The sequence below is a fragment of the Ursus arctos genome, unplaced genomic scaffold, assembly GCF_023065955.2.
Source record: "Ursus arctos isolate Adak ecotype North America unplaced genomic scaffold, UrsArc2.0 scaffold_5, whole genome shotgun sequence".
In the NCBI taxonomy this organism is placed as follows: domain Eukaryota; kingdom Metazoa; phylum Chordata; class Mammalia; order Carnivora; family Ursidae; genus Ursus; species Ursus arctos.
The window spans coordinates 64,379,387-64,406,968 of NW_026623067.1; the positions used below are offsets into that span (position 1 = coordinate 64,379,387).

Below are 27,582 nucleotides of genomic sequence, written 5' to 3' on the forward strand. Positions count from 1 at the left end.
GACATTGGGTGATTGGAGCAATGTTCTAGAAAATAAGATCCTATCAGACCAGGAAGATGTATCTTAGACTCCTGGGGACAGCAAGGAGTCTGCTGTCACCACAAAGTGTGACGTTTCATCTTCTCTTTCCCGGGGGCATGTTGGTGTCTGCTGCCTCGGGAAGACTTGGCCTGGGCGACGTGGCTTGTGTGGCGTGCCTGTGTGGGCCTCCTGTCTGTGTGGGCGACAGTGGCTTCTTGCAGAACCAGAAATGAAAAGGAGGATGCCTTGAGGATCCTGTCCTGCGAGCCCAGCAGGCACTGCAGAGACATGCGGTTTTCCTGCCGTCGGGTCTAGTTGTTGATCATAAGCTCATGTCTGTGAGCAGGATGGTAGCATTTCTGCGTGAGTCCTGTGCCCCCGGCTTGTGGATGTGCACCATATAGCAGTTACGTGTGTCTCTGGCTTGTTTCACCGATCCTAGACCAGTTTCACTAACAACTTCTCACATCATGGGATTCTCACATCATGTAGGTTGTATAAAAGCTCGTGGGTGTGATAAAAGCTTGAACTTTGGGTTTCCCACGAGAGACTCTTTGTGGCTGTCATTACACCCAGCATCCAAGCAGGTAACAAACTTTCCTATGGTTGCTTGAACTGATGGGTGGATTTTTTTTCTCATCTGCTCTACAGGAGGAGGACAGCCATCAGTGGTGTTGTGCAGACATTTCAGTTACAGCTTTTCCCCTGACTCCTGGCCATGTCATTTGTCCCTGTTTAGGGATGGGAAGCCCAGCATCTACCTGCTAGACCTGGTAGCCCTTTACCATTTTGGTTTCTAGTTCCATCTTCATTTGTAATCTCTGGAAAGAGTCCTTCCTTTCTTCTAAGCTTGACTATATTGTTTCTTTGTTATCCAGAATTTTGTGCGTAGAGGGGAGTCCATCTTAGCTCAGTCTACCATGTTTTTGGAAGTCACTCTTTAACTCAGAGATGCTGGATTTTGGTCTGTAACATTTTAGCAGTTGGCTCATAAGTCATTCTTAGTACCATCAGTTCAAGCTCCCACCACCAGACCCTTCTTTGGTTTAGGGGCTCTTGCGGGTGGAATGTGTTGCCCCAAAACAGATATGTTGATGTTCTAACCCTAAGTACCTAAAAATGTGATCTTATTTGGAAATAGGGCCATTGCAGATGTAATTAATTAAGATGAGGTCATACTGGAGTAGCATGGACCCCTAATCCAATATAACTGGTGTCCTTATGAGAAGATGGCCATGGGAAAATAGAGACATAGAGATGGTCCTGGGAAGACAGAGGCACAGAAGGTGGTCCTGGGAAGACAGAGGCACAGAAGGTGGTCCTGGGAAGACAGAGGCACAGAAGGTGGTCCTGGGAAGACAGAGGCACAGAAGGTGGTCCTGGGAAGATAGAGATGTAGAAGATGGTCATGGGAAGATGGAGCAGAGATTGGAGTGAGGCAGCTGCAAGGCGAGGAATGCCATTTGCTTGAAAACCACTAAAAGTTAGATGAGGCAGATTCCTCTACAGGTTTCAAGAGGGAATGTGGCCCTGCCAACACCTTGATCTTGGACTTCTAGCCTCCAGAATTCTAAGACAATAAATCTCTGTTGTTTTAAGCCACCTAGTTTGTGGTACTTTATTAGGGCAACTCTAGGAATCTGAATACTTTCTAGAAGTTTGTGTCCCCAGGGACATTTGACTGGACAGCCGTCAGGGAAGCGAGGGTGTTCAGACTGGGAAAGACTCTTGGGATTAGCAAATATGAAACCCCATGTTGCCCATCCCCTCACAACACCCATGCCAGACATTACCAATCAATCCTAAGGGCTTTCTGCCCACACTAGTGGTGAGCTCAGAACTCCCTTAACTGGCACGTCATTAATTGGAGTTGGCCGTTAAGATGAATCCTATTTACCATTCCAGGCCTTTATTATTTATCAGGCTTAAGATGCACAAATTCTTTTTGTTGAATAAATGACCTGAGAATTGGAGGTGTGGGATCAAAAAGAAATAGAAATTTTAGTAGATGGTACAGCAGGGAGCATGACATGGAGCAGGGTCTGATTCTAACTTTTGCAGGATTCACAGGTGTAATCTTGGTTCAGCCACTCATGGCTGTCAACTTTCTTAAACAGTCTAAACGTCAGTTCCCTCATTTATAAAATGAGGCTAGTAGTCCCTACTATTAAGTTGTTTTGACGATTACATGACATAATATGTACAAAGAAGTTAACACAATGCCTGAAACATAAGTAGCACTTGTTTTACTGGTACACTTATTATGATTATGATTATTAGCTCAAACAGTAGCTCTTAGGAAAAATAGTTTCTTCCATGAAGGCAATATGGCGCGAGTAAAACCAAGCTAGGTCTCAGTCAAACTCAACTTTCCTTAGGCTTCATCACTTTGTCAATACAAAAGAGATTATAATAACATTAAAAACCAATTTAATATTGCACAAAGACATGAATGGAATAAAAAATCATTCAAATGTTCACTTTAATGAATTATTTGACATGGGAATTATATCTCAAAATAGTTGAAACTATAGTCCTAACCCACTTGCTATTTTGTAAAAGAAAAAAAGAAGTAAAAAGCAAAACAAAAAAGCAGTTCTACTGACGGGATGCCCTCAGATGACCACCCACAATTCTGATCCCTTGCAAAGTCTTCCCAAAGTGATCCCAAAAGGCCCAAGAAATGTGTGCTCAGGAACAAACCCAGTCACTTTTCTGCCTCAGCATCTTTATTCAAGTTCACTGCCAGACACCACTTGAGGGAGAGACCTTATCGGTGCCGCCATTGTTTCTGTCAAGAATGCTGTCTGACAGTCCTCTAAAGCCACATTTCCTTATCAAAAAGCTGACAAAGATACCACCCGCTCTGTCCCTGCTCCCCGTGGGCCCCAGAGCAGCCTCACTCAACCCAGAGTCTCGCTCTCTCGTGAAAATAGCTCCTTTGGCTCCTGGTTCTACATCTTTCACCATAACAATTCAAAATTCACCCACAGAGCCAAGCAAGGAATAGATATTACGCCATCCATTCTCCTACCTCTGACCATCTTTCTTCCCATGAGGCCAAGACAAACAAAAGTCTTTGTTTAGCCCTGAGCATATCAACTAAAGCAGACAGATACCAGTGGGGTCACCAGCCCATTAGCTGAGCAAACAGCCAGACCCTGAGTCCCAGGTGGGTCAGCTGGGTCTCAGAGGCACTAACTTATCTTCCCAACAAGTGAGTGTATAATAGATTGTGCAAAAAAAAAAAAAAAAAAAAAGAGAAAGAGAAAGAAAAAAGAGAAAGAGAGAGGAAAGGAGAGGAGAGGAGAGGAGAGGAGAGGCGAGGAAAGAAAAGAAGAAAAAAAATCCTGGTGCAAGAAAACTACTGACCTTTGACTGAAGTTCCCCTGCCAAGTAATTCATTCCATCTGCACTAAGCTTAAGGGTCTCTGCCCCAGCACACAAGATTGTGATTATAGGAGGAATAAATGATACATTAATTTATCAGGGTTTTTGAAAACTTATCATACAGTTACTTATGTTTATATGTATGATATTTACATATTTATACTTTTTAAATCATGTCAGAATGATTAGAAAGTAGAGTAGGAAGTAAGACCTCGATATAACCATCACTGATGGAATGCCATCATTCATGAAATCTCCTTCTGAAAAAATATTGTCATGGAGTATATGAGAAAGAAACAGAAATCAAAAGGATTATTTGATAATTACATGAAAATTATAATAATTATATGATAATTATATGAAATTATGTGGAAAATTATAAAGATGTTTCTGTTCATTTCTCTCTTTTTTTTTAAGATTTTATTTATTTATTTGACAGAGAGGGAGACAGCCAGCGAGAGAGGGAACACAAGCTGGGGGAGTGGGAGAGGAAGAAGCAGGCTCCCAGGGGAGCACGGAGCCCAGTGTGGGGCTCAATCCCAGGACCCTGGGATCAGGCCCTGAGCTGAAGGCAGACGCTTATTAGTGACTGAGCCACCCAGGTGCCCCTGTTCATTTATTTTTTAATTTGGAAACAAACAGGGTATTATTTCCAACCGAAAGCAGGAGATTTTAGTACTCAAGCTTTCCATGCATTTGTGGACATCTGACTTTTTAAAAAATATGCCAGAGCATAGGTAGCAACGAGCTCAAGTAAGCCTGGCAGGAGGCAAAGCCATGCCCAAGAAAGGGAAGGAAGGAAGAGGTGGTCTGGCAGGTCCCAGCAGGTGAAGCAACAAGAGATTGAACCATTCACAAAGTGAGGAGGAGCAGAGACGGAGATAGTCACGCCATGGGCATAAGCCAGCCAGTCTCCGTGGCAAACAGGCAGCCCAGAGAGTGTGGGCCAGCCTGGGGACAGAGGCCAATTGCTCTTGGCTCTGTTTTTAAGCCTATCTGATTTCTACTGTTGAAAGAGGACTTTTCTAGTCGCAGAACTTGAATAATCCCATTTCCTTTTGAATGTTTTATTTGGCATTTCATTATAAATGCACAGACATTGAACTGATCATGCCAGCTGGGAGATGTGAGAGAAACCCAGTAGCCTGGCGTGTCCCTCAAAGCACGAAGGCAGTCAGAAGACTAGGAGAACGTCTGTCCTCCATTGGAACGGGGCCAGAGGTAGAGGGGCCTTCCCATCTGGAAAATTTGTGAACATACCTCCTAGTGAATAGAAGTTGTGGTTGCGAGAGATAAAGACATATCACACTGCAGTTAAACGTAGCCCTGGCATTAGAGCTGTATCGCAGTCAAGCTGTGTAACAGTGCGATGTCAACATGAAATGTACTTAAACATGTATTACGTTTATACGGGAAACTGAAAGCTTCCAAGAATAAACCACTTCTGTCTCACACAGTCTCACGGGGGTTACTTTATGATGAAGAAACTTAATTGGCATACGTAGTTTGTTGTCTTGTTTGTGACTAAAAACCTCTGCTCAAGACTTTGGTATTTCTAAAATACCACTTCTCCAACGTCGTCTGACTAGCTGGCTTCTGAATCAATGTAGACAGAGATCTTGGTAGACACCTAGCATGCCACAAAGTGAAAAAACAAAACAAAAAATGACTGACTTCATGGGTAGGCAGCTGAAGTGGGTTCAGGTCACGAAAAGGTGTCCCACAAACCTCACAAAGCCCTAAGAAACATCAACAGGCATTTGGGAAAAGAGAAAACGTTAGATAATTTAATAGGACCAGAACATATCTTGGAACATTAGCGTGAGATCACCAAGGAAAGGAACATTTGATAGAAGCTAACTAACTTCTTGACCACTTCTTTCCGAGGAAAAACTATTGCCCAGCCTCATAAAAAAAAAAAAAAAAAAAAAAAGAAGAAGAAGAAGAAGAAGAAGAAAGAGAAAGAAAGAAAAGATCTTTTCCATGGGTACACATAGTTACGTGGCCACCGAGCTCTCTCCAGGAACCTAGACTACCCTGGAAAGAATGACATCAGCTTTGGGACAGAGTCCCTTTTATCCCCTATGTGTATCCTATGTGCGATTTAACAGTCTTTGGAGAAAGACTTGCATTTGCTTATTTTTTCCGCACCTTAATCCGCCTTTTATCATATGCTGAGTTTTTCTTTCCACTCACAAATGATACGGCTCATTGCTAACAAGAGGACGGCCACTCCTTTACTCTAGAAGGAATCTTCTCCCTGGTAAACAGCCAAGAGCTTTTGTCAAAGAGGAAGATAGAGGAAAGAGACTGGACTTTTTTGGATGTGTTCTGTGCTGGATCTTTGAAGAGGTGCCTTTGTGCACCTGCCTAAGACAAGCGAGGGCAGTAGGACAGCTCAACAGACCGAAGCCGGGGCACGTTAGTTCCTTTGAGCGTCGGTGTCCTCACCTGTACAGTGGAGATGAGAATGCTTCCTCTGAAGGGATTTTTTATGCTCTGAGAGTTTACGTCAGATGGCTCATGCACGGCTGCCATGTGGCGCATATACAGTGAGCCATCTCTGTTGAGTCCGTATTTTTGAGGGGGGGTAGTTTTGTTTTCATCAGTCCAGAGCACCACGCAGCATCACGCCATTATTCTTGGGAAACTACCTTCCTCCGGCAGACAGGCTACGTGTCTTCAGACTGACCATTGAAACATGTTAGGACTTTAGTATGTGATGGTGCCTTCATTTTGGAAAACTTACAAGGGCCCAGATGGTAAGTTACATAATCAGCATCATTCTCCTGGACTCTGAACTTCTGTTGGACATGAAATATCACTCCCACTCTGAAACCAGCACCCACTTCAGGATTAATTAACTTATGTGTTTATTCAGTCATTCATCACTGCAAAAAACCACTGAGGGCTGACTGGCTGTGCGTGTAGCTACAGCACCAAATGTGTCTCAGGAAAGGCCGCCTGGGAATCAAGGGAGAAGAGTTACCTGCCGGCTTCTGCCTTGCCTTGTTCAAATTCTTGCCCCCCAGGACCCCCGCCGAGCTGCTGGGTCTACATATGCACAGGAAGGGGGTGGCTCTGCATCTTCTGCCTCAGCGTCACAGGGGAGGGCCGGGGTGGGGGCTGGAGGAATGTGCATGGGGCCCATCAATACCGATGGTATTATGGGATGCCCAGACTCATGGCTCGGATCCTCTCACCAGCGCAGAGCACACCGGCTCCCCCCAGGCTCACTTTGACGGTGGGTGTTTCATGTCCCACCTTGTACGTAACAAGCTGGCCCCCTGGGATAAGCCAGCGCTCTCGATGATATTTTTCTGTTGCTTCGACTTCTCTTCTGCAGCTCATGTCTCTGTAACCTTCAGCTGGCGGCACAGCCTGGTGGACCCAAACCCTCCAGCCTCCCAGCCAGGGAAATCCAAAGTGCATGTGGTCGTCTCATCCCTGGCATGTCTGTTTTCTTTTCATGGAGGATTTTTTATTTTTTATTTTTTTAGGGCCCTTTCACAAGATGATCAAGATGACATCCACCTAAAATTAGAAGATATAATTCAACTGGTAAGTCCAGCCATAGTCTCATCCCACAGACTTATGTGCAAACTACTTCTCAGAGGCGAGCAGTATTATGCCCGTAACTGACCGCAGTTGTATCCATGAAGCACTGTGTGATGACCTAAATTCGACTCGGGGTTTAGCAGTTGGTCCATGCTGTGAATGTTGGCTGATGTTTCTGAGCTCTCTGCCTTTTTCTTCGTAGCAAGAGTCTCTGATGGACGTTGTCCTTGGAGCAGCTGCCGTGTGCTGCCGGGCACCTGCTCGCAGTGTGTTTCATCCCCACCTTCCTCTCTTGCAGACAGACTGTGCGAAGGCTGAGTGCTTTGAGACCCTGTCAGCCATGGAGCTGGCGGAGCAGATCACCCTCCTGGACCACGTCATCTTCAGAAGCATTCCCTATGAGTGAGTGCGGCCCTCACCGCTGCCGGCCCCTCAGGCAGGCCTGCGGGCTTAGAGCTTGTGTGTGCACAGAGGTGTGAGCCTTAATCTTATGGTGGTTTGGTCTGACTTCAATGCCTTTTGGTCCCAGTTGAGGTTAGAAGTATCGATTTGGAAACACTGGGGACTGTCATGATGGTCACTGTTGTGTTTATGACCAGCGGTTCCCACAGAATGTGAATTTCTTTGTACTCTCACATCCTCACATCATAGGAACCTCAATATGGCTGCAACCATGGTTCTCACACCATGTGGTGCCTAAAATCCTTTGGGAAACTTGTTAAAAATGTGTATTCCTAAATATCCCCTTCAGAGATTCGGATTCTAGTAGGTTTGAGGCCCAGGAAACGGCATTTTCCATGAGAATCCCAGACACGACTGCGTGATCTAAGACTATACTTGGAGAAGCACTGATGATGGGTGAAATCTGGAAATTCCGCTACAATTACTCACCCGCTTCCATGAATCAACAAGTATTGCCGAGCCTTGAGACTCTACAACAGTGTAGATAGATTCCCAAGATGGAGCTTTACCCAGGTGTGTGCGGAGCTGACCTGTGCCGCGACAGCTGCCCCGTGGTGAGCGCCCGTATCACCGCTTCGACCTCCTCACGTAGAGCATGGGGGGCCCACTAGCCCCTTCCCACTGCAGCAAACAGCTCCACAAGCCAGACCTTTGTTTGGATAAATGACAACTGTTGGCCCACATCCTCAAAGACTGAGTTGAGGGTAAAGGAGGGACTGGGCAAGAGATACAAATGTGACGCATGTCGTAGGTAGGGAAGAGGCCATCACGATGATGAGGGTCAGGCGTGGCGGTGGGTGGTCGGAGCCACAGCTACGTCAGAGAGGCATAAGCGGCAGGGCCAGAAGATGCCCCTGCAGGCTTTTCTGTAGGCGTTCTATCTTCTCACCCTCCCTGTCTCTACCAATGAATAAGGTCGGTGGGGAAGAAATGTGGACTATTGGCTATCCAGGTGAACCCAGTGACTTCTTGAAGACTTGAGATAGAAACCACAGTGCCATGGGATGCCTGGGAGGCACTCCATCGGCTAAGCACCCAACTCTTGATTCTGGCTCAGGTCATGATTTCGGGGTCGTGAGATTGACCCTTGCTCCGGGCTCTGCACAGGGCATGGAGCCTGCTTGAGATTCTCTCTCTTTCTCTCTCTGCCCCTCCCCCACTTTCTCTCTCTCTCTCTCTTTCGCTCTCTCTCTCTCTCTCTCTCCCCCTCTAAGAAAAAAAAAAAGACACCATAGTACCTCTCCCCACCACTCCCTGACTCCCCTCTAGTGCAGTGGGGATTCAGTGGGAGAGATGAACTTGACCTCTGTGAAGGAAGAGAAAAAGCAAAGGCCAAACCCCCACGGTTGGTCTCTGCCTGGGACTCTCCCTTCCTCTCCTCTCCTCCCTACTGGCTTGGATATCCACCCATTATTTTTGTCTGTGGAACTGCCACACCTTTACGTCCAACAGCCTTGCAGGAACTTGGAGGAGCAAAAAAACCTTTTGCAGGGACTCACTCAACACTTCTGGATTAAGAGTGTATCAGAGTAATTTCATTTCAGGTTGTTTGTTGTCATGCCTATACAAAATACTTCCTGTAGACACCAGCTTGCCTGGCCATTGCTTGCTGTGATCTGGTGGGCTGCTCGTGAGTGAAGTAAAGGAGCAGGGATGTTATTCAGAAGACAGACCTTCCAGAAGGCAGAGCTCCTACCACTGTAACTGCCTTCCCCATATGAAGTGGTAACAACAGTGTTTGTTCAGCCTTCACGATGTGTCCTGTTCTGGGCCCTGGGGAGAGCAAAGGAAAATCCCTACCCGTGATTTGATGTCGTCCTGGAGAATATCAGAGCAAAGTAGAGGAATACATGTTGTTCGTGATTAACATTTTTGGTTGTGATGGATTTTTCAGGCCTTCTGCCAAAGCTTAAAATTTTTTAAAGCTGATCCAGGGAAAATAGTCTTGGTTGCTGAGTTAGTACTTAACATCTTTATTCTTCACGTGTTGGTCATTGTGTCCCAGTTTCAGAGAAGCCTTTATCGTGATTCTTATTAATAAGGACAAAATTTCAAACATTTATAAGAGAAAGGTGGAAATTGAAAAATCTTTTTCTTTTTTGGCATCAAGTAGTAAAATGCTGGAGATGAGCCAAAATTCATTTGAGAGGGTCAAATTTAATGTATATAATATTTATACCCATTGTTCAGGATCATAGCTGCCATTTAAAAAACTTAATTGGTTTTCTGTTCTGTTTTGAACTTACAGAGAATTTCTTGGGCAGGGGTGGATGAAGCTGGATAAAAATGAAAGAACACCTTACATTATGAAAACCAGCCAACACTTCAATGATGTGAGTAACCATAAAAATAAAACTGGGCATGTCATAAGAAGTTGAGTATCAGGGTCTTAAGACTCCTTCTCTAAAATAAAGCAAGTCTGCCCCCCACTTTTTAAGCAAAGCTGAAGAAAGATTTAAAAAAAAAAAAAAAAAAAGCTTAAATCTTCTCTAAGAGCTCACAGTGATGTAATCACTTCCAGTTAACTTCCGGACATAAGAGATTCACTTCTGATGGTACCCAAGTCTGGTAAGTGCTTAATAATGCATAGATTGCTACCATTATTGTTACCACAATCATCATTACTTCGTGGTCGTACATTGACTAGTTGTAATGGCACGTGTGTCATTGGTCCCTGGTGGTGCTGGCACAGTAAGGTTGGGTTAGTACAAATCATCCTCACTATTACTGAACATTCAGCACATATGCGTTCCAGGGTTGGATGGGACCCTTTTGAGCATAATTACAGTGTTACTGCAGCTGTGCACAATGGTGACCAGCTCTCGGTCCATCTCCCTGCTCTGCTTTTCTCCCGCAGTAAGACGGAGTTGCTTTTATACCCACCAACTCCTAATTGGTTTGTTCTAACGATCTTCATCCTTTGGCAGAACGACATATGTGGGAATATCTTCAGGGCTATCTAGGCAACGGGAAGGCTTCCTTTCCAGTTCTGCTAAAAGACAATAAAAGGAATAATGATGATGTTAAAAAAGGCAAAAAGACTATGAGGATCCCTGTAGGTAGATTAGTAAGTCACTCAGCCTCACAATACGACACAACAGTGTAGACGCCGGGTACCGCGGAGTACGGGGATACTCGGGGAATGTTGTCACATCATGAGCATCCAGGCCACTGCTGCCTAAAGGACAGGACACATGACCCCTCTAGGCTACTCTCTGAGAAGCAGGGTCCCTGCTGTAGGAAGTAAGCTTCTATTGTCTGTGCCATACATACACTTGGGATATAATGAACAATCAAATGAGAAGTTCCATCCCAGGTTCCAGACCCTCCTGTCTCCACGTGGATGGCTGGTTGCGCTGTGCCTTCGACAGATGCAAATAGAGCTTATCGTTCGTACCTCCCAGACCTGCCAAGCCTACTTCTTCATTTTATGCTATGTTCTTAGTCTTGCGTAGTGGCCCAGACCGCACACTCACTCACCCAAACACAGAATCTAGAGGTCATCTTTGACTCCTCTGTCACTCACCCCACCTCACTCTCCAATATATTAGTGAGCCCTAAATCTGCATATGTCCCAGACCCTTCTTTTCCCCCTCCTTTCCCCCTTCTTTCCTACTGCCATAACCTTGATTTGACCTTTCATCCTTTTCTCCAGGACCTCCTACCTCACTGTCCCCACTATCATCTCCTTGCCTCCCAATCCATTCTTCACAGAGTGTCACAGAAATAACTTTTCTGAAAGACCAATCTATTTATATCATTTTCATGACACAATTCTGTCAGTGGCTTCTTCTCACCTTTAGGATACAATCCCAGCTGCTCAAAATGGCCTACAAGAGCCCTGCCTACCAGGCATTTGTGTCTCTCTCGGGTCTTCCTTGTGCTCCTCAGAGGACTGCCAGATCCTCTGTTACACCATGCCTTCTACCTCTGTCCCTTTCCAAGCGTTCTTCTCCTTTGATGGACAGCAGTGGCTAACTCCTACTCATCATTTAGGACTTACTTGAGGGATGACCTCTTTCTGGAAGCCTCCTCTGTACTAGGCCAGATGCCGCCTGCTACCTCCATGTCCCCAAACCCCTCCATGCAGACTTAGCTTTGCCTTTCACAATGTGGTATTTGCTTGTTTGTCTCCGCCTCCCTTCACCTTACCACCTAACTAGGCTCAGTGCCTTGAGGTCAGGGATGCTGATTTATTTTTTTTTCCTGTTCTCAGAACCTAAAAGAATGCCTAGTCCACTCTAGGTGCTCAGTACAAAATATTTTTTTAATGAATATGTCCAATGATAATTCTGAGACACTGTGAGATCTACAATACCTATGGAATGGTCAGAGAATGGGTACATTCACCAGATTACGTGTACGGATATAAAATTACAGACCTTGCATTCCCGTTGTTAGTAATCAATCCTCGATTGTCCTTTTCCTTTCTATATTCTTTTTTTTTCTTTTAAAGATTTTATTTATTTGACAGAGAGAGAGAGACAATGAGAGAGGGAACACAAGCAGGGGAGTGGAAGAGGGAGAAGCAGGCTTCCCGCTGAGCAGGGAGCCCGATGTGGGGCTCGATCCCAGGACCTTGGGATCATGACCTGAGCCAAAGGCAGATGCTTAACGACTGAGCCACCCAGGTGCCCTCTGTATTCTAAGTGTTCAGCTGTGCCAGCTGCCTCTTTTTCTCTTGGTTTCAACTAATAGCATTACAGTACTTACCCCTGAAACTGTAGGACCTGTTCATTCTGGTGGGAATAAATGTTCTCTCTTCCCCTGTCCTTAAATGTGTCTGGCTTGAGAGCAGATCAGGTTAGAGTTTGATTTGATTGGGGGTAAATGTGTTTTCTTTTTTTGTGGTAACTGGGGCTTCCTGCCCCCCCCCCATCAAGGGTGAAGGAGCATGTGCAGAGTCCCCAAGGAGTGAAACCCATCATCAGCAAAGTTGCCAATCCTCAGGAGTTAGCTCATTCTTTCCCATTTCCTCAATAACTACTGGAAATTACTCCTTCATCAAAATTACTGATGAAAAAAAATGGCCTGTTCCCCCAACACGTTGATTCCAAACGATCCCTCTGTTCACTCTGAGGATGAACAGGTTCCCGTTAGTTTCTTGTTGTTATTATTATTACTACACACTTTAGTCTGTTCAGAAGGTTGGTATCTAAATGTGGGCTTTGATCTCCATGTCCCTCGGCATCCTATTTTCCCGACATTTCTCTGGGTAATTCAGGTGTTTTGCCTGAATGCATTTCTTTGGCTCTTAGCTGGCCTTTCTTGGCTCTTCTGTTGTCTCAGATGAGTAACCTGGTGGCCTCCCAGATAATGAATTATGCCGATGTCAGCTCCCGTGCCAACGCGATAGAGAAGTGGGTGGCCGTGGCGGACATTTGCCGATGCCTGCACAACTACAATGGCGTGCTGGAGATCACCTCAGCCTTAAACAGAAGTGCCATCTACAGGCTGAAGAAAACCTGGGCCAAGGTGTCCAAGCAGGTGAGCACCAGCGTGCCACACAGCCCGCTGCTGACAGGAGAGGCCGGGAGACCAGAGCCAAGTGAAATATTACTAATCAGGAAATAATTAACTGAATCGAGCAGCTCAGTTGCCAAAGAAAGGTGCCAACATGGGTAATCACTGCATTCTTACCACTTAATTGATTCCACTCATGTGCATGTCTAATTGGTTAATTTAGAAAAGCAAATACAACCCCAGACATTCATTATAACATATTTGGGGACAACCTCAAACGGTGCGGTTGACAGTCGGGAGGAGTTGTTTCCTAAATTATTTAGAGAAGGCACGTTGATTCCAAGTGAACACAGCGATGTCCCGTGGATCCATTCTTTCTCCCCAAAGTAAGCGTATAAATGCCCCAGGGCCTCAATGTTCACTTTTTTTTTTTTTTTTTTGTTATTATGTAGTAAAGTTTTGGCATAATGACTTAGGTGTGCAGAAAACTTTCTTAATTTTCTTTTAATTGAACTTAGCTTGTTCATACCTATCATTTTCATTCGATATTTTCAAGATTCAAATGAAATCACAATCTCCCCGCTGCCCTTTCTCCTGGCCTTTTCCCTGGGTGCTGGTGGGTGTTGGGGAAGGTTCCTCTGGGCTTCTGGGAGGCCGTGTGCACCCCCTGGTCTCCTGTTGCGGTCTTCTGCTAGTTGGTCCCTGGGCGCAGGCCACGTGAATTGCCCATGCATGGTTTATGTGTGGTCTGCCTGGCCTGCCCAGGAACAGGGGGGCTTAACTGACCTCACCTCCCCTTTAGCCCTCATTGGCTCCCACTGGCCCCTCTCCTACAGGCTGCCCTGCCCTTGGTGATCCCTGGTGGGCAGGCTAACTCTTCATTAGTAGATAACTACCCTGGCCCTCTCAAAGGGCGTTGGGGGAATTTTCCAGATGCCTCCATGTCCTCCTGGTGCCAGAGGCAAATTCTTTTGTTTGTGAACAAAGCCTTGGCCTTGCAAATAAAAACCACAGCTTTTGTGAGTACTGTTTAAACAAACAAACACTTTTTATGCTGAGATCATGTAAGTTCACATACAGTTTGGAAGAAATAATTGAAATCCCCTGTACCCTACACCTGCTGCCCCCCACAGTAACCCATGGTGTAACTGAAAACATATCCCAACCACAAAGTTAACATTGGTAACATCCACTAACCTTATTCAGATGATCTCTTTTACATATATACTCATTTGGGCCTGTGTGTATTTACTTTTATGCATTTTTATTCCCCCTGCAGTCAAGATACAACACAGTGCTATGACCAGGATCCCTCCGGCCACTCTTTATAATCATAGCTGCTTCCTCCCTGCCCCTCACTAACTCCTGGCAACCAAAAATCTGTTTCTCATCTCTATAAAATTTCATCAGTTCGAGGACATTATATAAAGGGAATCATACGGTGTATGACATTTGGAGATTGCCTTTTAAAAAACTCCCTTGAGATCCATTCATGTATCACTACTTCGTTTCTTTTTATTGCTAAGTAGTACTCATGGTATAAATATAGGACATTTTAACCATTCACCCCTTGAAGAACATCTGGGTTGTTTTCAGTTTGGGGCTGTTACAAATAAAGCTGTTATACACATTCACGCATAGGTTTTGTGTGACTGTAAGTTCTCGTTTCTCTGGGATAAATGCCCAAGAGTGCAAATGCTCGATCATATGGTAATTGCGTGTTTAGTTTTATAAGAAACAGTCAAATTCTTTTCCAGGGTGGCTGTACCATTTTATACTTGTATCAGCAAAGTTTGAGTGAACAAGTTTTTCCAAATTCTTGCCCTCATTTGGTGTTATTTCTATTTTTTATTTTAGCCATTTTGATATCTCACTATTGTTTTAATTTGCATTTTCCTAATGGCTAATGATGTTAAACATCTTTTCATATGCTGGTTTGCCATCTGTTTATCCTCTTCAATGAAATGTCTGCAGCTCATTTTTTAATTGGATTTTTTTTACCTTTTTTTTACCTTATATCCCTCCCACTTTATTCTTCTGTTGCAAAGTTATTTTAGCTACCCTAGGTCCTGCGACTTTCCATATAAATTTTAGTAAAAAAATTATGTCTAAAAAAACTTTACTGACATTTTTATTGGAATTTCATTAAGCCAGTCAGTTTGAGGGAACTGACATCTTTACTCTGTTGAGTCTTCCAGTCCACAAACAAAGTCTGTCTCTCCATTTCTTTAGGCTTTCTTAAATCAGCATTTTGAAATTTTGAGCATATAAGTCCTATGTAATTTTTTTAGATTTATGCCTAAATAATTCATTTTATTTGGAGAAATTTTAAATGTTACTATGGTTTTTAATTTTGGTCTCCACACATACATTGTTAGTCTGTACAAATGTCATTGAACTTTTTTGTGTTGGTCATCTATCTGCAGCCTTGCTGGGCTCACTGATCAGTTCCAGGAGCTTTTTTGTAGAGTCCCTGGGATTTTCTACACAGACAGTTGTCATTTGTAAATAGGAACTATCTTATTTCTTTCTTTCCAATTCATACACATGTATTTCCTTTTCTTGCCTTATTGCTCTAGCTAAACTTCCAATACTATGTTGAATAAGGGTGCTGAGAAAGGACATTCTTCCCTTGTTCTCAATCTTGTGGGGAAAGCATTCAGTCTTTCACCATTAAGGCTAGTGCCAGCTATAGGTGTTTTGTAAATGCTTTTATAAAATTGAGAAAACTACTCTCTTCCTAGTTTTTTGATAGCTTTTATGATGAATGGGTGTTAGAATACTGTTTTTAAAATGGGCTTCAAACAGCTGTATCAGAATCTAAAAACTGGACACTGATGCCCTTGTCGTGGCTGGCTTTTGCCTCCTTCTAAGGCAGTGGTAGCCTTAGCCATGGAGCACTGGATACAAAGAGCATATTATCCTGTCACACACATTGTCACACTTCATCAAGGTCAGTAAGTCACTCCTCTGCCTTCTCTTTCATTTCCCTTCTCCTATTTCCTTTTTCATCTGATGTTGGTACCAAGGGATTCTTAAATCTTCTTTAAGAAAACATTAGGCCTGTGATCCAGCAATTGCACTACTAGGTATTTACCCAAAGGATATAAAAATCCCCATTCAAAGGGATGCATGCCCCCTGATGTTTATAGCAGCATTATCAATAATAGCCAAATTACGGAAACAGTCCAATGTCCATTGACTGATGAATAAAGATGTGGGATGTTTACACACACCCACACACACACACACACACAGTGGAATACTAGCCATAAAAAAGAAAGAAATCTTGCCATTTGCAAGATGGATGGAGCTAGAAAGTGTTATGCCAAGCAAAATAAGTCAGAGGAAGACAAATATCATATGATTTCACTCATGTGTGGAATTTAAGAAACAAAACAGGTGAACAGAGGGTGGGGAAATAAGAGAGAGGCAAACCAGGAAACAGACTCTTAACTGTAGAGAACCAACTGAGGGTTACTGGGGGGGAGGTGGGCTGGGGGAGGTCGGGGATAGGTTAAATAGGTGATGGGCATTGAGGAGGTTACCTGTTGTGATGAGCCCCGGGTATTGTATGTAAGTGATGAATCACTGAATTCTACACCTGAAACTGATACTTCACTGAATGTCAACTAACTGGCATTTAAATTAAAACTTGAGAAAAAAAAGAAAAGAAACCATTAGGCCTTCCCTGTAGTTGACTTATGTGATACTCATGTCTTCCACAGGCTGCAGCTTTAGGGATAACTGACTACAGAATAGGGGTGAGAAGACTGATGTTGAAATATTTTTTTCAAATTTGAATATATTGTAGAGGCATTAAGTAGAATATACCATTTCAGTCACACGAATGTGTTACTCACAGTGGCTTTAGAACGGGTGATGGTCTGTTGTCCTGGGCCCAGGACCTCGGTCTGGTCACAGGAGGTGGTGCCTGGTTGCAGATATGCCCTGCTTCACACTCTTTCCTCACACCGTCTGCTCTGTAGCTGGGAGACATCCAGAAGGCCTGGTAGACCGTGCAGTCTGGAGCCCACCAAATTTTGTCTGCAGCTATAGGGCAGACTGTGTTTGTGCAGCTTCTTTCAGCCCAAGGCCAGCTCTGGACCAGGCGGGAGGCACACCCAGCCCCATCTTGTCTCCCCACCCCCTCCATCCCTGCCCAGGCCATGCTGGCTATCTTCTCTCAGAGTCCTCAGGAACCAGGATGGGGAAGAAGCCCTTTGAGTCATTCTGAAAGCTCTCGCAAATCGTGCAGCTCTTCTCCGGACTGAGACAGAGTAGTCCGAGGAGTCGCAACCCGGGCATTCCAAGTGCTTTTCCCTGCCATCCTGCCCGGGCACGGGTATTGCCAGGAGTGGGCCATCATCCCCAAGGGCTGCCCTACCATTCACCCATGGCCATGTGAGAAACTCCGCATCAGTGTCAACAACAGTTTTATTTCCTGGTAAATGTCAGTTTTACTTTTCTAACAAGTTGAGGAAGATGATCACAAAATAAAAGGTTTGTAGCAGAAGATAGCCAAGCAACCAAATCTGTGTTTGGATCAGGTTTGGAGATTAACACCCAAAAAGATTCACCGTGAAAACCACCTGACATGAGATCTCCCATTTAAGATCCCCTAATTCAACATGTGCTTTCTCAGTTCTGTAAGTCCCTAAGTTTCTTGTGCATTGCACCTTTTCTTTTCTACACATTTTCTTCTTTTTGGCTAGAAGAGCGGTACAGTCACTTTCTCCTCTCCACTTTTTTTTTTTTTAAACATCAATTCAGTCATAGTACCCCATGTCTGTTCTTTGAAAGGCATCTCACATCACAGCAGTCAGACACAGGTATCCGCACCTGCCAGTGTGGAAGGGAAGTGAGGATCTCTCGGTAACTTACCCATCTTGTCAAACCACAGGAGTATTTTCCTGACATGCTAAGTTGTTTGTTTCTTTCCAGACAAAAGCTCTCATGGACAAGCTTCAGAAAACTGTTTCATCTGAAGGAAGATTTAAAAATCTCAGAGAAACCCTTAAAAAGTATGTTTATCTTAATTATTAACTTATGCATAATTCAGAAATATATTTTAAAAATGTATATAGTATACAAATAGTGGCCTACCTCCTCCTTTGCTTTGAAAAGAAAAACAAATGGGGAGCAACTTCCATCATCTAGGTATTTTCCTGATTTTTCTTTACATTTGAAATACTGTGCATACAGTAGGTGTCCTGTGGACATACTGGTGGCATGCAGACTATCCCAAATAAGGAGAAAATATCACTATCCTGTACTCGAAACTCAAACCATCTTTTACTATAAAAAGTTTCTTGATTTTGTATTTATTAATCTAAGCACAATAAGGAGACTGTGGTTCACAGAGTTTGCCCAGAATCACTTAGCAAGTGGTCATGCTGGGGCTCAGACCCAGTTCTCTCTGGTTCAAAAGGCCATGTCCTCCTCACTCTTGGCACCAAGAAGACCAAGGTCCCTTCTCAAAGGACAAACACAAAGAAGGCATCACTTTAGAGTGCAGTGGTGATGTCCATTAGGTCTATACCTTCTAAAACATTGAAATAGTAACAAAGGCAGAAAACAAGCTTTACAGGCTCTAATCACATTGGTTTTTCTATCCAGTTCTTGAAGGTCCCTCCATGTTCTTGCTCCCTGGAGGAGCGCAGCCAGTTTACAAGTACTGCAGACGAGTACTGCTGCACACGCTTTGTGTTTGTCTATAAGACATCCTGTTGTTTGAACATGCCATTGTCCCAAGCGCATTGTAAAAACATAGGCTGTAATTTTCTATTCAGTTTGTTGTGAGCTGTACTGAGAACTCTTCATACCATGAGTGTGCTTGTGCAGATGGGATTAGAAGACTCTATTCTTCAGGATTGAAGCCACACAGTTGCTTCCTGTTAAACACGGGAGGGGAGTCGCTATTTGTGAATGAGCTTGAGAACGGTGTCTGTTGGTTTTGCAGCTGTAACCCCCCAGCCGTTCCTTATCTGGGGATGTACCTGACAGATCTGGCATTTATTGAAGAGGGAACACCAAACTTTACTGAGGAAGGCCTTGTTAATTTCTCCAAGATGAGAATGGTAGGTGGTAATTTCATCATTAGCCTGTTTCAGTGACTTCAGTGGCTTAGAGAAAAGAGGCTAAGTCACAGAGCTCACTGCTTTTTCATTCTGGGGTGGAAGGTGGGGGAGCACTGGGTTTCATATCCGATGTGGCTGATTGAAGCGATTTTCAGCGGGGGTATTTCAGCTTGCATGCAGTCTGGGCAAAGGGGTGGGGAATGAAGCTCCAGGGATGACTTTCTGAGACAGAGCAGTGACAGACAGATGCTGAAGGCTTCTTGCTGGACAGCCAGGTTCTGAGCACCAAGTTAGAACAAGGAGCCCCAGGACAGTAACACCCAGCGCTTGCCCCTGTGGAACCTGAGGTCACCCAGTGCCAACTGTTCCTCCAATTGTGAAGTATCTTCTTGCTGTTTGCATTTCACGTGGCTCAATACAGGGCAAGAAAGCCCTGGCTGGGCACAGAAAATGATAGGGCAGGGCTCTGACACTTCGCTGGAGAAAGTGCCTAAGGACTTGTGGATGGGCCCGGAAGAATGTGCTGCAATACAAGGAAATACTTTCGCTTTGCTTTTGTTGTTATTGTTTCCCTCTTAGATATCACACATCATCAGAGAGATACGCCAATTCCAGCAGACTTGCTATCGAATAGACCACCAGCCAAAGGTAATTTTGTGTGGTTGTTAAGGAAATTAATAAAGAAGAAAGTGGACATTAATGAATTAGAAACAGTGGTGAAGTTGATCAATAATATCAAAAGCTGACTCACAGAAAAGACCAATAAAATAGACAACTCTTTGGCAACTCTAATTAAGAAAAAAAGAAAGAAGGCAAAAGGAACGTCAATTTATCAAGTTCTATCGATTGTATATTCTCTATTTCTCATAAATCTGTCTACACCATTACCATCCTGACCCAAGCTACCAATATCCGTTACCTGGTCAACTTGCATTCACTCTAGAATGCAAAATCCATTCTACAAATTGCAGCCAGATAGAACTCTCTGGAACACAAAGTAAGATATGTTTGTCCCTTGTGTAAAATATTTTATAGGTTTTTCATTGCTCTTTGGATAAAGAAAGAAAAAGTCTTGATGTGTCCAATAAGTCTTACATTACAAGACCCCTCCTCATCTTTCAAAATTCATCTCACATCATATACCCCCTATCTTCCTCCATCCCAGTCACAACTGGTCTTTCTTTCTCTTTCTTTCTCTCATTCTCTCTCTCTTTCTTTCTTCATTTTTAAATAGATGTTTTTTAGAATCATTTTAACTTTACAGAAAAATTGAGAAGGTAGTACAGAAGATTCCCATAAAACTCACAGTCTCTTTTTCCTTATTATTTCATGGAACTTGATAAACTTATCATGAAATTCATAAGGAAGCTTAGATAGGCAACAACAACAACAACAACAAAAACAAAAACCCAGATGGATTTTTTTGAAAAATAAGAAGAGTAAGAAAGAGCTTTCCCTACCAGATATAGATACATACCCTAAAACTATAATGAATAAAGCAGGGCTACATTGGCATAGGAATACAAATTCAGTGGCATGGGATACAGTCCAGATGCAGATTTTGTCTGTATGAAAATCTGATATGGAGTAAAGGAGGCATTTAAAGATAGTGCCAGAAAGAAACTGACCAGTCACATAAAGGGAATAGGAATTTTGGCTCTCCATCTGATAGAATTCACAAAAAAAAAAAAAAAAAAAAAATCCTGATGAGTTCATTACCTAAATATAAAAAGAAATATTAAATTATTTGAATAAAATATAGTACAAAATATCCACAACCTTTAGATTTGAAAGACCTTTTTAAGCAGAGAATGTATAAGCTGTAAAAGATAAGCTTAAGTTTGCTGCATCAAAATTAAAAACGTCTATAAGACAAAATGCAATTATTTAAAAAGCAAAAATAAAACCAGTAGACTAGGAGGTGATTTTTTTTTAATTTTCTTTTGAGTGAGAGCACACATGAAAGAAAGCGGGGGGTGGGGAGGCAGGGTGGAGTGGCAGAAAGAGAGGGAGAGAGAGAAAATCTCAAGCAGGCTCCACACCTAGCATGGAGCCTGACAAGGGGCTCAGTCTCATGACCCTGAGGTCACAACCTGAGCGGAAATCAAGAGTCAGACGCTTAACCAACTGAGCCACCCAGGCGCCCCTAGGAGATGATATTTGTAACGTGCAAAACAAAGGGACAGAATAAAAATATTCCTATTAGTCTATAAGAAAAGTATAAACAACTCAATAGAAAAATCGACAAAGCTTTAAACAGGTGAGGTAACTCACAGAATAAGCAACAAAATTGGCCAGTAAATATTTTTAAAATGCTCAGCTTCACTAGTGGGAAGGAAAAAAATGCAAATTAAATGAGACATCGTTTTCCCCTTACAGAGAAACCAAATTGGAAAATGCTGGTACTATCAACCCCTAGTTAGAGTGTGGGATGCCAGGTACTCTCATACTGTAGGCACAGTGGTTTTAGAGGTTATTTTCCATCACCTGTTAAGACTAAAAGTTGATGAACTGAGCAACCACAAGTCTTCTGCTTTGCTGGTGAGGATAACATGGTTCGTCCTCTTTAGAAGACTGTGTGGTGTGGATATTTCTTCAAGCATTAAATACGCGTCTACCTTATGACCCAGGAATTTCTCTCCTAGGTATTTTCCAGGGGCAAATGAAAATATGCCCCCTGAAAGTCTTGCAGAAAATGTTCATAGCATTTCTTAATAATCGCCCCAAACTGGAAAGAGCCCATGATACATAGACGAGTGGAACCACAAACGTGGTGTCTATGACGCAGCACCACTCCACAGTGACAGGGCAGGCTGGTGATCTACGCCACAACATGGAAGGACCTCAAAACATTACGCTGAGCGAAAGGAGCTAGACACCCAAGTACGTGCCGTGCGCTTCCACTTCCGTCAAGTTCTCGAGTGGACGATACGAGTGCGTGGGGCTAAAAATCATAGCAGGGGCCACTCCTGGGAGCAGGCTGACTGGGCAGCTGAATGCGGGAACTTCCTGGGGTAGGGGACGGTCCTGAACCGAATAAATAGGCTAAAGCAGATCGAACTGTTAATTTTTCTTATGTAAGTTATATCTCAATAAAATTAAAGAAATATTTCCACAGAAATACTCCAGGCCCCACCATGTTTATTTTATGTCATTTCCTTTTATTTCACTTCTTGTGTCCATCCCCAAAGGAACATTCCCATGTGACCACTAAGCAAACGTGCAAACAAGGATTTCACTGTCACTTTGTGTAATAGTGAAATATTGACAGCAGCTAAGCACCCATCAGTAAGAGATTGTTAAATAACTCTGATAGCTCACATGTTAATGGTGTACAAGCAGTTCGCGTTCTGACATGGGGAGCTCTCCCTGACTTCCACCAAAGAGACGAAAGCAGAGTATGATGTACCGGAGAATTATAAGGGAAGAAAAGATTTCTATGAGGACATGTAAGACAGAACGTTCTGGAGAATACAAACCAAATGATAGCAGTCATGCCTCTTCAGAGATGTGCCTGGGGTGAGGAGCTGGGAGAGGACTGGAAATGTGTGATTTTCTTCCTTTTCTTTTCTTTTCTTTTCTTTTTTTTTCTTTTCTTTTTTCTTTTTTCTTTTCTTTTCTTTTCTTTTTTCTTTTTTCTTTTTTCTTTTCTTTTTTTACAATGAGAATATATTCATGATGTTTAAACAATGATATAACATTTTTAAACATTCAAGAGAAAATGTTGAGTCGTGTCAGCTTCCATTCAGAAAATGTACGTACTCGTGTTCTGAAAGAACCCAAAGCTAGGATCTCCCTGTTCCTCCAGGTCACTCAGTACCTGCTTGACAAAGCCCTCATCATAGATGAAGATACGCTGTATGATCTGTCACTAAAAATTGAACCTCGGCTCCCTGCTTGAAGGTCCGGCCTTGCCCCTGAGTCTGTGGAATTCTCATGGAAAGCGGGACGGACAGAACTGTGCATGCCATGCTTCCCACAGTGCAGTGAGGACCGGGGATGGAGACCAAGCCGGCCCCCCACCCCCACCCCGTGCACCGAAGAAGACGGAACAGACCTGGAATGCTCTCTCCAGCCAAGGAAGCCCAGCTGTTTGGGGTCAAAGACAGATGCTTTCAGACTTGGGGTGGGAAGGCGAAAAGATTGATCCTTGGTAGAGCTGATGGTGCGTTTTTCATAAGGGAATGTAATATAGGAGATGCTGGTAGCCATTTCAGTGAAGCAGGTAAGAAGGTCGATTGGAAAGTGTGCCCGTGCTCTGTTAGAACTCACGGACGAGGATCATGGGAAAGGCCTGAGCTGTCTGGCACTTTACTGGCCTGGGTACACACCTAACCAGTCTTCTCTTGGGGTTTATCACTGCCTCTGTCCTATTTTCTGTATCACAAGCTTCCAGAAAAGCCGAGGCTTCCTCTGTAGGGACGGGCCGCCACATAAACAATGTCAGTCCACAGCATGTGCATGGTTTTAGTACATTCTCAATATTTACGCTGGAGCGATGGCATGTTCTGAAACTGCTTTTTTGGTCTTTAAGCAACAGGATGGGAAAGACATGAAGACCTTTGCCCCAGGGGATTGCAGCCAGGGGCTGACTTCAGGTGGACTAGGGGCTTTTTCTGAGGCTGTGGTGCCTGAGAAGCCAGTGCCGTCAGAGAGACAGGTGCAGAGTCTGCGGAAATGTGTCCGTGCGCCTCACCCTCAGAACTGTGGAATGGGACAGAGGGTCACAAACTGCCACGGGGTTTTAGCCAGAGTGATCAGACGTACTTAAAAATCATCTCTGCACCTTGCCGTGCTCCTTCCCCTCCACCTTCCCTACGGGAATGTGGGAATTTTTTTCCGATTTACGCGAGCCATTTTTACGCTATGAATACTGGTTGTATTTTTAAAAATGTTGTTTAATGGGATGTTCTTTTTAAAACCCACACGTCTGTGTGCTGTTGGTAGACAGTCCTTCCCTGGTCATCTTTGTTTTTAAAGTTTGGGGTATTTATGAGTGAAAATATTCTACGTGTATGGGAGATGGGACCAACCACTCAACAGCTCTTCTCTCCGAAGACTAACTGCAGGGGTTAGTCCTGCTCCCCTGTGCTGGGGAAGTGACCTTCCTTTTCCTAAGATTGGTGGTTGTTGAAGAAATAGGGCTATCTCACGTTTACCTCCCTCTTCTCTTCTCAGGGAGAGCTCTGCTTTAAAAGAAGAAAGAGGAAACATGCAGTTATTGTTACCTGAGCCTATCGTGCTTGATGATTCCTCTTAAGGCATGAAGTATATTGATGCTGACATTGAAAAAATTGATCTGTCTAGCTGTTTTCCCTCCTTCTTTGCACTTTAATTATCTTGTTAGAACTAATGGCTGACTAATAAATTCAACTTGCTGGCTCATAAGGCCCGGTGGAGGCACTAGTGTTGATAATGAATCATGGAAGTGGAGAATGTATATTTTCCTGCATGGTAAGGGCCATCTCTGTACATAACTATATAGTGAAATGCCAAGTAAGTAAAAGAAAATATTGATAATATTTGAAGACCATTCCAAAAATATTTTCAATAGCTCATATTAGCCAACAGTGTAGCACTAAACCCAAGGAGGGTTACATATGAATGCTTTCTTTTTCTTTTTTTAAGAAGTTGCTTGTTCTGTTTAGTTTCAAATAAGAGGTTGATGCCTCTTGACGCATGATAAGAAGCATGGGTTGTTTGGATCCTAATGATGCATAACTTGCAATTTATTTCTCAGTGCTCACATACTGAGGGTTTGAACTAATATACGTCAGCTTCACCAAGCATCTCAAGGTCTTGCCGAAGAAAAGGAAAATGAAGCTTAACTTCCTTGGCTTAAAAACATAGTCTTGGAAGGTGGACTGAAACCAGGAAAAATCAGTGGCAGGGCCACACACATAGTAGTTTCAGGCAAAACAACATGTGGAAAGGTCCCTGTGCTCTGCTTTGAGGTCCCCAAAGTCTTCCAGAGGGGAAGACGTCATTCTGTGTGTGGACCCTTATTTCTCTGACCCAATTGTTCCAGAGGCACTGCAGCCCTTCTTACTAAAGAAAAATGAGAGATAGAGGAGTTTCCAAATGCTCCTCCCCTTTTGGAGAGCCAGGGTTTCCTCAACTAGAGACAAAGCTTTCTCGCCTGTTTCCTGCAGAGTGTTGGAAGCGCCCCCCAGTGGTCAGCTACCGGCACCGTCGATTGCTATGGTGACCTTTAGCGTTTCCTTGAGTAGCAAGCTCTTCCTGCTTATTAGAGTCTAGCTCTTCCTGCTTACTAGAGCCTGAAACCTTGCTGGAACTGCAAAAAGAGAGAACTCTACCTCCAAGGGAGCTCCTTTTGATGATCTGCACCATTTCTGGACCATCTGGGATAAGAATGTGCATTTAAAAAAACTCCGTTTGGCCACATTTAAAATCGCCAAGAGCAATCTGTAGGGCTTCTGATGGCTAAAGCACCCATCCTCTTCTGCCTTTCACGTTCCTATTTACTGCTGGACTGTGCACTCCCAGCTGTGTCTGCCTGTATTCCATTATACGAGACCCACTTCTGAGAGTAGAAGGCAGGTCAGCTTCTAACAACCAAATAGCAAATACTTGTATTATTGCAAAATTAACCTAGAAAATCAGAAGTAAAAGCCAATTTCATGCTTTCGGATGAATACCCACCTTCTGTACTGTCAATGAAATCATCTTGGGACTTTGAGGGGATGCCTTTGGTTATTAACTAAGACATCCAGTTTTGCTGCAGGGACAAATCTCTTACTTAAGCCAGTATATTATGTGACAGGTTTAGGCACGAAGTAGAATATTGTCACTTTTCCTTAGTGTTTCTCTGAAGGAATTTAAAGAGAGAATTTTTGACTACTGTTGCAATATTTCAAGTGGCTCTCCCACAAAGCCCCCATTAGCGTTTGTTAGATTTCATGTATCTTAAAGTACTGCTTAAAAACAGATGAAACTCATAGATACTGAATAACTTGGAAGAAAAAAACCCATTACATTCCCATTTAGAGTATATGATAACGGGCCAGCACGTCTTCTCTCCCCGTATTAAGACAAAACCTTGGGTCGGCAATGATGGAGCCGCTTTTTAAATTCTTAACTAAAAAAGTAATGCAATAGAGGGGTTATTACCCCCTCCAGAATAACTTTTATTTTGAAATAAAGGATTTTAGTTAGCTTTTCTTTGCAAAGTTTGATTTTATCCCCCCTGGGGAAAAAAATCTTTGTCTTTGCTTTAAAGATTTTTTTTAATCCAGCCTGTGAAGTTTATCATTTTTACTGCTATTGAAATAGGATATACTATATATGGGATATATATTACATGGTGGAATAAGTTATATATTATTTATGGCTAAAGAATAGAGCCAGACTAATGTCCACAGCCAGAAGGAATAAGGGAATGTGATTCATTTTCATTTCAGTAAGACAGCAGATTGTAAGTGGAGCTGATGACTTGATTACAGACGCCACTACGTGCATCCTGAGAATAAGACTCGAGTCAATGAAATCTAATCACAGTGTCATTTTTTCCCGTGGCTGTGAGTGACTTAAAATCAAGGCAGGGCAGAGCTAGAGTAGAAAACAACCATTCTGTTGTAGTTATAAACGCAGGGGTGATTGAGAAAATCACTCCTCTTGGCCGCCACACAGCCTGACATCAACGTTAGGGTTGATTGTACTTGATCTCATCTGCCCAAGGAAAAGAAGAGTTCTCCTTGATGTTGAACCACTGTCTTTTGCACAACCCATTTCGTTTTTTCCCTAGAAAGGCAGTTGTGAAGGAGCCGGCTGAGGCGCCCTGGCGCTGAGCCCGAGGCCCGGACGTCCACCTGCGAGCTGGGAAGCCGCAGGCCGTGCTAAAAGCCCCTTGAGCCCGTTCCCTCATCTGCAAAATGGAACTAATTGTAATTCCCGTGCTGCCTACCTCACAGGGCTGTCGTCAGCACAAAATGGGTGCGATTGTAAACTGTAAAGTGCGGTCCAAATGTGAGGTAACGTGATTACCATCCTCATCTCTCTTTGGCAGAGAATTATTTAAATGTATTTCTTTGTTATGTGTGTGTGTGTGTGTGTGTGTGTGTGTGTGTGATGGACAGACCCGTGTGTTACTCTGAGAAGTGTAACCTTTGTGTCCAGTTACTTTGCAAATCTGCTGACGTTTGTGACTCTGACAGAGGGGTTTGTGCCGTAGCCTAACACTTGCCAGGTGGGGTGTGGGTTATACCTATATGCAAATTAAATTTTGCCTTTCTTGATTCTCGAAAATCTCATTAGTCTCTTCATTGATTCTTTTTGCATTTTTCTACCTCGTGTTCTTTGTTAGCAATGGGCTTCTTCAGATAATCATTTACTTCTAAAGTTCGGGAGAAAAATAAAGTTTGGAAGAAGCCTGTGTTGCAGGCACTAAAATATCAGAGAATTCGGGGGAACCTCAGAAAAAATATCAAGGGCCATCGAGCCCCACTGTCTTTCCAGTGCTTAAATCTTTCCTGTGACATCCCCAGCCCACGTTTGACCACCTTTGAACACCCCCAGGCACACAGAACTCATTACTACCCAAACAGCTCGGTTCATCTAATGGCGACTCAACACTCATGAACAGGCTGAG

General features: G+C 43.5%; 1 protein-coding gene across 3 annotated transcripts in view; it reads left to right on the forward strand.

Annotated features, from left to right (window-relative positions):
- Window positions 1-27,239, forward strand: part of RASGRF2 (Ras protein specific guanine nucleotide releasing factor 2) — a 233,099-nt gene extending 205,860 nt beyond the window's left edge. For 2 of the 3 annotated variants that reach the window (XM_026498699.4, XM_044384086.3), the window contains exons 20-27: window positions 6,912-6,972; window positions 7,268-7,371; window positions 9,680-9,764; window positions 12,721-12,918; window positions 17,839-17,918; window positions 18,857-18,974; window positions 19,554-19,622; window positions 22,783-27,239. In XM_026498699.4, the coding sequence (XP_026354484.2) occupies window positions 6,912-6,972; window positions 7,268-7,371; window positions 9,680-9,764; window positions 12,721-12,918; window positions 17,839-17,918; window positions 18,857-18,974; window positions 19,554-19,622; window positions 22,783-22,875 (808 nt within the window). In that variant the 3' untranslated portion in view covers window positions 22,876-27,239. The remainder of the gene's footprint in view (window positions 1-6,911; window positions 6,973-7,267; window positions 7,372-9,679; window positions 9,765-12,720; window positions 12,919-17,838; window positions 17,919-18,856; window positions 18,975-19,553; window positions 19,623-22,782) is intronic. The other variant, XM_048221198.2, reaches the window with a different exon arrangement.
- Window positions 27,240-27,582: the final 343 nt, after the last annotated feature.